The following is an 11,173-nucleotide window of genomic DNA, read 5'->3' on the forward strand; positions in this document are numbered from 1 at the left end:
TTTTAATAAGACCAACCCTTTTTACCATGTCCAACATCAATTTCCATTGGTATCTGAATTTCCAACAAACAATTCCATCAGTTTCCATAGTTGTCGGTGGTGGTGGTTGTCTGAATAGTCGACGCTCGGACTTCGTGTTGTGCGGTCGTTCGTGCCTGCCTGCGAGTGAGGGCTACATGCATGTAAGATTGGGCGCATAAACCAGCAACTTGTAAATAAATATCATTAAAAACAAACAACATAACAGCACAATATGCATTCATTTAGATGCATGCAAACACATTTGCCATTAGGCTTTCTTGAAATTGTTTCTGATTTTCTGAAACTCTATCTCATAGAAATTATAATTATGATGATGAGACTCGACACTCGAGCCAATATTTACATATGAAACTTAAGAAGCCAGTAATAGTCTGATGTCTGACCCAAAGGCTACTTCAAGTTCATGGTTTATGCCTTGTTGTGATTTACGCTTCCAATTTATTTTTGGCAAAGTCATATTCATACATGTAATCTTTATTGAGGTAAAATTGCTACAATAGTGTGGGATTATGTTAGTAATAAATAACGCCGTCGATAATCTCGGGGGAAATTGTCAATTGATCAGAATTCAAAAACATTTTTGCTTAATGCTGCACTCTCCTGTCATCTTCTGGCCAAATGATACATTATGTATCAGAAGTTAGCCAAGAAAAGGACGTGGATCACGGAACAAAAGAAATAGAACCCTTTTAAATGTTTCGATAATACTGTATTTATCTTTAATAAATTAATTTATCAACTACACATAGGAATTGGGAAACAAAAATCACCAAAAAAAAGTTTTTTTTTTAACAATTTAGTTGAAACAGCAGTCAGCCAAGTGTATTTACAAGAATGTGGCAACGTCGAATAATGGAGAGCATCGTATGCTAGACAAGAAACTTCAGTGTGTTAACCGTGAGATAGAGTGTTATTTGGCTCCTCAACCCTTGGTCCGGTATCAGTTTTGCTGGATTCTTTTTTATAGGTACACAATCAATTTTAAGTTATTTTTGTTCCCCAACAATTGGATATATTCTTCTGTTAAGTTATAACGAGAGACGTGCGATCCAATTCTAGATTTTTCTTTTCTCTGCAAGTGCAAGAGCTAGAGACACCGAATTTAGTCTGCAGTGTTCTGTTCAATTAAAGTTTTTCTTTTTTTTACTGATAGTCAATTGTGGAGCAGTTTTTCTTATGAGTCACATAGTTTGTTTATTACAGACAAAATCTGTATTGTAAAATCATCAGCACTTCGAAATTAGGAACGCTAGACAAAGAGACACATGAACACAAAATCACAGCTGCTCCTTTTTGTTGTGGTGAAAGTTTCCAAATAGATCTGTGCTAAGGGTGCTATTGTTTTTTTAAATTGTGAATTGAGTACAAATCGAGTGTCAACAGTTAGCTGTTGGAATGTTTACACAGGTTCCATGTGTTCCATGCTTGTTTGAGCTTTAACATTATCAACTTTCATTCTTTATCGGTATGTGATATTTAAAGCACTTCATGTTAGCTTTATCTATTGCTTCTTTTTTAATAAATGGCAAATCAGAATGTTGTTGCCCCTAATTCATTAGCTCTTATTTCCATAGTAGATAAGTTCTGTCAACCTGTCAACCTTGTCTTAGCTCTCTGGCGACGGACAAAGTGATAAGCTTACATCCGGTAACTGCATTCCATACGTTCTCTTCAATTTCTTTTTTTGGCACTAGCTTCCTTTTGCGATCGTAGATGGGAACATAGTAGGCGCCGGCTCTAATTAGATCTTGAGAGCGAAAATGAACGATGGTTTTCCCCTCTTCTTTGACGACCATTATCTCTAAGCGAAAACTGGCCTGTATCAAGTTAAGGAAAAGGCGGGTGAAATACCCGAAGTCCATTGACCTGTTCACGCTAAGGGCTTGCTAATTCTAAACCTTATTTTTTTTTTATAGTTGAAATGAAATCGAGTGAAAACGAAGGAAAAGTGGAAGGAGATAACAAAAGAAGGAAATGACGAATCATCATTTCCGGTTGCGGTCGTTTGAAGAAAAGGGTAGGCCCATCCGTCGTTTCCTGTTTTGAGACGCAAGCTCCCCAGAACATCAATTGCGGTTTCGGTAATATTTCCTCTGCTGTAAGTTGATCCCAAGGCCTATTGTTCGCCTCAGAATACCACTCAGTCTATCTGAGTGAAGGCTCGATGAATCTGGACCCAATGAGAAAAAAAGGGATGGAGCTCTCAACAGATTGGTGGGAGAGATGGAATTAAGCATCATCGCCTTACGTAAAAAAATGCTGTTTCATGAAACTTTAATAGAAGCATAGAGCTAAAGGATGTTTGAATTTCAAACTATCCTGGTTCAAAAATGAAACTACCTCGTTAGTCGCACATCGCATTTCCTCTACATTCAGAACATGGGTGCGTGAAAGAAACGTAAAGAAATGAAAAGATTTTTGTGTGTAGTTAAGTACTCTTACTTCAACAGCTCGTGTTTTTAGTTTTTTTTTTCAACCCCTCTTAGTGATGACGACCAATGCGCAGATGTCCGTCCTAATTTTGCTTCTTGACGCCAAAGAGAAGGCAGTATCTGACGATGGAATCAACGCATCTCTTTGGATCCTATTTCCTTTCCTGAGGAAGACGCTCGTTGTCCGTTCCATTGGACATATTAACACTTTCGTGTGTCCCGGAAGTCAGTACGAATTTCGTCTTCGTTCTGCGTCATCGTTGACATTCAGTCAGTCAGTCCATCCCTCTCAGATAGACTGTGCCAACCTTTAATAATAGCTCAGTATTGTGTATCAATAATCTGTCTCCCGGAGCTGTCTGTCTGCAGTGTTGGCTTCTCACTGCAACTCTCTAGGGTCTTGACGTATTGATCTGTAACGCGGGCTCGTTCTCGTCTCTTATCTCGCGAGCTCGCTCTCTCCTTCTTTCTGCCTTCATTCGCCCTCTCTCTTATTTCTCTTCGTTTCCCTCTTTCGTGCCCTTCTAATCAATTTTTTCGGGGCACCTGTTCCTCTCTTTACACGTTTAGATTTCATACCGACGTTGCCTTATTCAACTTATCGATCCTTATCGTTCTTTGGGTGTAATTCTGTCTCAATGACTAACTAATTTCTTCATTAGGGAATTGGATACTTTTATGTAGTATTTAATCTGAATTGGTTCTACTTCGATGGAAGCTAAAAACTTTTTGTCCACTGAAGTCTCCGCCAGTCGACTAATTACACTGGCCCTCATTTAGTTGCCTTTCCGCCGAATGACGGCGAAAAGCTTTGTTCTCTCGAATATCTTGCATTGATCGTCCTTAACGAGACCGCTGTCGATTTCTTGGTGCTCCAGCTATCAATCAGTCTTTTATATGTATATTTTATTCGTTGCGCCCGAAGCGTAGAATTTGAGTGAGTGCTATGGGTATTTTGTTCTTGCAAAGAGCCTCAAGTTTTGGAGGCAATCAAATTCAAACTCGTAACTTCCGTTCGGCCGAGTCCCTTGACGCTCTTTCTTTCTCTGTGCTCCGCACCCTTCCAACGCGCACAAGCTGCCGTTTTCTTTCACTCGCTACTACGTCCGTCCACCCGCCCAATGTTTTCCGTTCTTGGCAACCCACTCCCGTTTGAAGATTTGTTTGGATTTCGCTCTGGGGAGCGGACGAAAGTCTAGCAAGAACATCCAAGTGCTGAAATGGGAGTTTTTTTTTCTGTTCACTAGCTCAAAGCGGAGTAAAAACATTTCGAAATGATTTCGCCCAAATGGTTCTGGACATTTCCAGTAATTGATAACAATCAGTGCTTTACTGCTCCTACTGTTTTGACGCTATCGTGCTATTCGCGATGGTGTAGAGTGTGCGTGCGCCGTTGTTCCCTTGATTTTGCTTTAGTTCCATCGCTATTGAAATTGAGACTAACCCAACGAGCTGTTTTCAAAACAAGAGAACAGCAGACTTCCTCGTTTTGACTGACTACCTGAAATTCAGAAGACTCCGTTGTTCAAAAGGGGAAAACACCGTTGTTGTAGTCGTTCTTGTCATAGGGTAATTGGTTGTCGGAGTAATACTGGACTCAATCTCGTCTGTCTCCATAATCAATTTGCTTCCCCGTATAAAAGGAAAGGTTCTTCAATTCTTCTCTGCCAAGTTGTTATTAGCGTAGATTGGAAAGGGATCCTAGTTGATGAAAATCGAGACAGCTATCTCAATAAAATCCGCAGTTTATCCTTAACTTGATTGGTTTCTCGGCTCAAAGTCAGGGCGATTTCTGGGAATTTCAGCGTCGCCAGGTTTCTATATTAAAGTCTAGAAAGCCAAAGAGGAGGTCCGACGTCTATTGATGCGTCTGACGTCTCCGTCCAAGTTTTGATGACGCGTTATTGGTGAAGCGGAAGCGGAACTAATTCCGGCACTGGGTGATATGCGGTGCCTCAAAAGAATCGACCCCGTGAGATAACCATATAAACGAAATTATGCCCTTTGCTTCGCATTTCAACATCCTCCAGTCTGATCTCAGATCTGCATCGGCTGTTAGACTTTGACTGTCATAGTTTTGTTTCTCGTCATTTTAGGCAACGCAAATAACCCTTTTGCTTGTACGAGTAGCTAATGAGCCGTGTGTGATTTTTTTCTCCATTTTAGGCCTCCGTTTTATGCGTTGAATGGAAACTGGGGTGTATATTTATGTCGTCGGGGAAAAGTTGCTTCCCTGTTAAATCCACTTGAGGCTTTGGGTGTTTCTTATTGCAGTACCGACTCTGTTTCTCCCGATCCCCGTACGAAAGGCATTCCCAACCTATACCCACGTTCAACTTGAGACCGGGTGTTGTCTTACATGCATCTTCGGCGCATCCTCCGACCTTTGCTTTTTTGTTGAATCAATAATTCTCTTGAGATTGAGGACGGAATCGTTTTGTGATTTCAACTTCTGATTCACGTATTATTATTACTTGACAAAAGATGGACACATCTTTGGAATATTAAAGGATCTAGAACTTTTGACTGTGATGTTTCATGTTCATATCGAACCCACCTGAAAAGAGACCCTGCTGGTTCAGATTCCACTTACAGTCCTGAATATCTTACAACCTGGTGGTATTAGTAGATCCATGGTGAATCGTCTAAAAGCTTTCTACTACCCACCCCTTGTTTGTCTGTAAATCCCGAAAGTAGTAGTAAGTAGGAAAGTAGAAGAAATGAAAGGAGAAAAAAAAAAAACGGTCGGCGGCGCAGACTCGAGACGCGTTGCTGCTGTCGTGTCAAGTGGACTCGACAGTGTTGGTTGTGGATTCGCGTCGGAAACTCTTATTTTCTCTTCGTCTTTGTCGTTCTATCCCACGACTCTTTATAGAGCTTTACAAGTTGTTGTTTTCAAAACTAATCTCGTCTTTTTTTTATTTTATTCGTTTTATTTCTTGTTCCGGTCAACAACCTCTTTCCGGATTTCAGGAATACGACGAAAGCCACAGACCCTTCCAGTCCATTCATCGGTTGTTTTGTTGTTGTTTTCTTTTAGCTTGTTGTTATTTCTTTTCTTTTGGGGTTAGTTGTTGTTGTGTGTGTTTGTGTTTTGACTTTCAACCTCGCTGCACGACTCATGACACACCCCGGACAACATGGACGATAGTGGCAAACGACTTGGAACACGGCAAGTATTTTTAGCGCTTTTTCTTCTTTTGGTTAAATGCTCGCTATTTCTTTTGTATATGGACGAGAGGGATGTCATAATTCAAATATAGCTTGACGTCATGTTGGGCTGTTTCCGACTGATCGGCCGTCTGTACCGACCGTTCAGGAAAAGAAGTTTTTTTTTTAAGACTTCCTGTCTGTTATGAGGAATTGCGTCGTATTTCTTATCGTTTTCAGTCGAGTGAAAGCGGAAAAGAAATCATTTTTTCACCATTCGCTCTTTTTTATTCGATTATGGTCTTTCCATCTGGAGACCAAATTCAATTAATAAATAATGGAAGTAAAAAAAAAAATCAAGTAAAATGACTGGATGTCTCAAGTGCTGTTGGTTCGACCTCAATGTAGTATATCGCTATTGAAGAAAGATGGCACTTGTCAGACCCATCTTTGGTCGAAGAAAGATTGGTTCTTTTTCAATCGAATTCTTGTGAAACGTCAGATGGAGCTCGTCTGATTAGATTTTGGTATTCCATCGTAAAACGAGTTTGCTCACTGTTCTTCAAAACATACCGTCGATATATTCCAAAGGATACATGAATAATTGATTATCAAAGTACTTTTACTCTTGTTACTTTTCCGTTATCAAACCCAATCTTACCAAAGTTGTGCTTAACTGTACACATTGAGACTCTCCATTTATTCCTGTATTGTTTCTGTTTGACAGGGTATTCAAGAAGAGCTCCCCGAACGGCAAGGTATACATTAGAGCTTTTCAATTTTATATGAAATGACTAATTCAGATAACTCTTAATCAACTTGTCAGTGAATAGCGGCAGCGTCTCAAAAGACCTTTGCCTTCGTTTTATTCCTTCCGTGTTACTCTTGAGAATCCTCTAAACTTTTAAGTGTATTTCCTGTCTCGTCGGCTTTGTGGATGCTTGCATGTTTGTTTCAACTCGAGGCGCGAGCACAACAAAACTCGTAGTATTGATTCTATGTTTTTCATACTTTTCAGATCACAGTGTACTTGGGGAAAAGGGATTTCGTCGACCATGTCAGTCACGTGGAGCCTATAGGTCAGTTCACGTACATGATATTTCTCATTTTTCTTTGTCTAAGTTTGAGCAATAATAAGCACATGCTAGTCGCTAGTCTTCCCCCTTTCTTCCATGATCCTATGCGGATCACTCTTGTAGCTTTATTTGAATATAAACGCGTAACGTTTCCTATAGAAAATGTCGGTCTTGGAAATATAACTCGACTAGACAAAACCGTCATTTCATTGATTTAATGGAATCTAGATTGGGATGCAATTCTAAGTTAACATATTATTTGACTTTAAGTTTTCCTGGCAGGATGAGGTTTGGTTAACCTCTCCCGTTCTTGTTTCCATAATACCGAAAGTTATCTATGTCTGTTTTCTCATGGAAAAGCAACGTGTTGTCGACTGAGCACATTGATTTTTCTATCCTACCTTGGCCAACGTTTCCTATGTTTGTTTGAATTTCTACAGATGGCGTAGTTTTGGTGGATTCAGATTACATCAAAGATCGTAAAGTTTTCGGCCACGTCCTAGCCGCATTCCGCTATGGACGCGAAGATCTGGACGTTCTCGGACTTACATTCCGCAAAGACTTGTACCTGGCTTCATCACAAATCTTTCCACACGAGCCGACCAATAAGCGTCCACCAACCAGATTGCAGGTAGGCATGTTAAACTTGATCCAGTTTTGATTCCCGATTTTCATGGGTATGGTGCGCGTACGACATCTGATTGACCGCCGCTTGCGTTACAGAGGAATATGAGCGAAAAGAATCAAATATCTCCTACGGTTTCCTTGTCCTATCGAAGCCAACTACCACCCATTTATGATCACATTTCACACGGGATCGAAGCCAAGAAAACTTGTTAGTCCCTTCCCCCCGGCTCCCTTTTCTTACCATCGATCCGGAAACACATGACTGGTCTAAAATTCACAGTGATATACCATCTAGAGTAGCATTTACAGAATCGACTTCGGCCGTTTATCGATCGTCCCGACGTCCCGTGCCGTCTGAACAATCAAAAAGTCCAGAACAGAGCCAATATTTAAGGGGAGAGACGCAGATGGTCACCAGTGGCTCATTAAAACGTTGGTATTGGATGAGCAAATATACTTCATCCTGCATGAACTTTCCAGATGTCATTTCGGCTAATCTTAACACCAAGCCGTGTCGTTTGACAGCCGGACGGTTGCCGTATTACTCAAAACTTCTTACGGGAAAGAGGAAACAGGGAATGACATCGTTATCGATCGGCAGTGCAACTGCCATTAGCAGTTTCCTAATCGGATTTAGAACCAATCGAATTGATGTTGTTGCACTGGGCATAGATTGCTCCGGTTTCTGAGTGTCCTTCCATAATATATGACTTCGAGTGAACGGTGAAATAATTCGATTGTAACGAATGTATCGTCTCGTCTACTTTTTTTTTCAGGAGAGACTGCTCAAGAAACTCGGGCCTAATGCCTATCCATTTTTTTTTGAATTGCCGCCCCATTGCCCTGCTTCTGTCACTTTGCAGCCAGCGCCTGGCGATATGGGCAAACCATGCGGAGTTGATTACGAGCTCAAGTGTTTCGTCGGTGAAACACACGAGGACAAACCACACAAGAGGTACGTTTAAGAAAAGAATAGACTGCGATTCAACGCTGTGCGTCAAAAGTAGTAATATATGATGGTTACGGTATTCGATTGTTTTTTTTGTTTTATCACCTGTTTACAGGAACTCTGTTCGCCTGGCCATCCGAAAGATCATGTATGCTCCAAGTAAACAGGGAGAACAGCCATCAGTGGAAGTGAGCAAAGAGTTCATGATGAGTCCCAACAAGTTGCACCTGGAAGCGTCTCTTGATAAGGAACTGTATTACCATGGCGAGACGGTCGCTGTCAACGTTCACATACAAAATAATTCAAACAAAAGTGTCAAAAAAGTGAAAGTTTCTGGTAAGTCATCCATTTTTTTCTTCTTCGTGATATCTTCTCTTTATAAAGTTGTTGATGATTTCCCAAAGTTTATACTGCCATTTTCCTTTAAAATTCCAATTATTATTTTCATAAGAATTTAGACGATGAAATGAAATCCCGTAAGTATGGTAGCATTGCATTCATAATTGCATTACATTGGTGCCAAAAAATGATTGGTGCTCCAAAACCCAGACAGAAATTGTGATGAGGATGTTGCTTGTAAATAGTGTGACGAGAGCAACGTGTTGCCACTGCCCCCGTGCGCCTCTTATGAGCTGATGTTGTGGCCCACTCTTTCTATTCGCCGGCGGTTCTAAGGATATAGTGTATTGATTTTTCTTTCCTCCTTTTGTCTAGTTCGCCAGTTTGCAGATATATGCCTTTTCTCTACGGCGCAGTACAAATGCACGGTTGCCGAACTGGAGAGCGAGTAAGTCCCTGCATATTTTTTTCCTCTTTTGTTGAAGGACGGCAAATTATTTTTCATATTTTGTTTCCCTTCTGTGAACCTTATTAGAAATGTTATTGGTTCGACATAGTGACTTGAGGATAAATTGGTGGGCTAATAAAAACCTTGTGAATAGAATCAAATCTAATACAAAGAAAATAATTTTCCATGTTATTCTTGCTTGTTATTGCAGGGAGAGTTGCCCGGTGGGACCCGGATTCACTTTGTCTAAAGTCTACTACCTAACGCCTCTCTTAGCCAACAATAAAGACAAACGGGGACTGGCGCTGGATGGACAATTGAAGCATGAAGACACAAATTTGGCATCTTCTACTATGTCAGTATAACAAACAATTGTTCTTTGCCATTATTAGAAAAATTATTTCATATGTTTGATTTTTATTTCAGATTGACAGAGCCAGTGCAAAAAGAAAATCTAGGAATTATCGTGCAGTACAAAGTGAAAGTTAAACTATGCCTTGGAGCTTTGGGCGGGTAAAGTTATACTCAAACCCTTTCTGGTTCAATTGTGTGACTACGTTTGCGTTCTTTTGTTCTTCAGGGATTTGGTTGCAGAGCTACCGTTTATTTTAATGCATTCGAAACCACCAGAAGATAGTCCTCCGCCGAGTCGTCCTCCAACAGCCGTGGCGAGTCCTAAAAAAGATCCAAGTGACTGTGTACCAGTGGATACTAACCTGATTCAACTTGACGCGTAATTTTTTTTCTTAAACATTTACGTATCATAATTCATATTTTGGTTATGCTCCCAAAATGTCTACCATTCCTCTTTCATTTCCAAAACGTCATGTGAAACAGAATAGTCTATAGTCGACGACGCTCTATCAACAAATAATTCTTCTCTTTTGCTTCTTTATTTGCCGTTTAGTGAAGTGACGACTCATATGGAACAGGACGACGACATCGTTTTCGAAGATTTTGCCCGGCTGAGACTGAAAGGTGAAACGGAAGCATGAGGAAATTAATTCATGTTTTGAACACATTTGGCAGACAAAGGGCGTGCTGATATTTTACATGAAAAGACAAAAAAGATGATGGAGGTTCAAGCTTGACTTTTCGCTCATCTATAAAATATTGTTCTCCCTATTTTTCATCTTTCTACACCTGATAATATTCTTTGGGGGGGAAGGGTGAGATCGTCGCTCCTGTTGGCTGACTTTAAGATTTCTGTTGTAGAAAAAAGCCGTCTGCTTGTGAATTAAGCCTCTGATTTATTTGAATTCATTCCCGCTTTTTCAAATATCATATCCGACATTTTGTAGTGTTGTAGATTAGTAGTAGATAGGTGAATTCTGCTCCAACAGTAACAAAAAAAGAAATGGATTTCTAATTATGTTGAAAATGGCGCTCTCTGTTACTTCTTCCTTTAAAAATTTATTTTCCATTATGCTCCCTTTTGATATTTTTATCAGTTTTAAAAACAATTTTCACTAGCAGCAGGGTATGCTTTAGAATTTACAGGTTATTCTAGTCATTTGACGTTGGAGGACTATGAACTCATGCCAATCAACTCATTTTAATTGAGGCGTCTGTTGTGTGGCCCCCCCCCCCCCAAAAAAAAAAAAACAGATCGTTTGCTTATCCGTATATTGAACTGCGCTATTGAATGTATCGCGATTATGTATGTATCTATTTACAAAGTTAAAACATTTCCCGTCTTAAGCCGAGATAAGATCCACTCACGCCACAGGTACTTGGTAAAAAAACGCTAAGAGAACTGTCCGCAAAGTTTAATACTTGATACTTGCTTCCGCAAGCCTTTTTAATATTGGTATCGCTGAAATTTCATGTGTAACATATTAGAGTTTTTGATTTACCGGGCGTAAAGGATTACTAACCAGAAAAACGTATCTGTATCAAACAGTTCTTCATCAACTCAACAATTCTATCAAACATTCTTGAATCAAGCTTTCAGTCTCCCTCTTCTTCGTATCTTTTCGAAAGGTTTGACCAAACATCCGAGACTTTCTTGTTTTATTTCGTTGTTTGTTCTGTCAACCCTTTTTGTAGCCATATAAATATCCGATTTATTTAAAAATGATTTACTGCCGAGATTTTCTCATACCCACCC

The 11,173-nt window shown here is 40.0% G+C and overlaps 1 protein-coding gene across 6 annotated transcripts; it reads left to right on the top strand.

The window, feature by feature from the left end:
* Nucleotides 1–888: 888 nt before the first annotated feature.
* LOC124195352 (beta-arrestin-2-like) lies at nucleotides 889–10,645 on the top strand. 6 transcript variants are annotated; one of them, XM_046589708.1, is made up of 12 exons: nucleotides 889–1,009; nucleotides 5,448–5,646; nucleotides 6,352–6,382; nucleotides 6,643–6,703; nucleotides 7,141–7,331; nucleotides 8,104–8,282; nucleotides 8,392–8,612; nucleotides 8,991–9,063; nucleotides 9,272–9,418; nucleotides 9,490–9,576; nucleotides 9,644–9,796; nucleotides 9,971–10,645. In XM_046589708.1, exons 2-12 carry the CDS (start codon nucleotides 5,615–5,617, stop codon nucleotides 10,056–10,058), a joined length of 1,263 nt encoding a protein of 420 aa, XP_046445664.1. In that variant the 5' UTR covers nucleotides 889–1,009; nucleotides 5,448–5,614; the 3' UTR covers nucleotides 10,059–10,645. The 6 variants fall into 6 exon arrangements, with proteins under 6 accessions (XP_046445664.1, XP_046445662.1, XP_046445663.1 ...); XM_046589710.1 differs by lacking the exon at nucleotides 889–1,009 and adding an exon at nucleotides 1,959–2,140; XM_046589709.1 differs by lacking the exon at nucleotides 889–1,009 and adding an exon at nucleotides 1,959–2,123.
* The last annotated feature ends 528 nt before the right edge of the window (nucleotides 10,646–11,173 follow it).

The sequence above is a fragment of the Daphnia pulex genome, chromosome 6, assembly GCF_021134715.1.
Source record: "Daphnia pulex isolate KAP4 chromosome 6, ASM2113471v1".
NCBI classification, from domain to species: domain Eukaryota; kingdom Metazoa; phylum Arthropoda; class Branchiopoda; order Diplostraca; family Daphniidae; genus Daphnia; species Daphnia pulex.

Excerpts from the sequence above, each read along its gene's own strand:
- LOC124195352 (XM_046589706.1), top strand. The coding sequence starts at position 909 with ATGCTAGACAAGAAACTTCAGTGTGTTAACCGTGAGATAGAGTGTTAT. Across the intron at positions 1,010-6,351 it reads TGCTGGATTCTTTTTTATAG|GGTATTCAAGAAGAGCTCCC; the intron begins GTACACAATCAA and ends TCTGTTTGACAG. Across the intron at positions 9,064-9,271 it reads GTTGCCGAACTGGAGAGCGA|CAGGGAGAGTTGCCCGGTGG; the intron begins GTAAGTCCCTGC and ends TGCTTGTTATTG.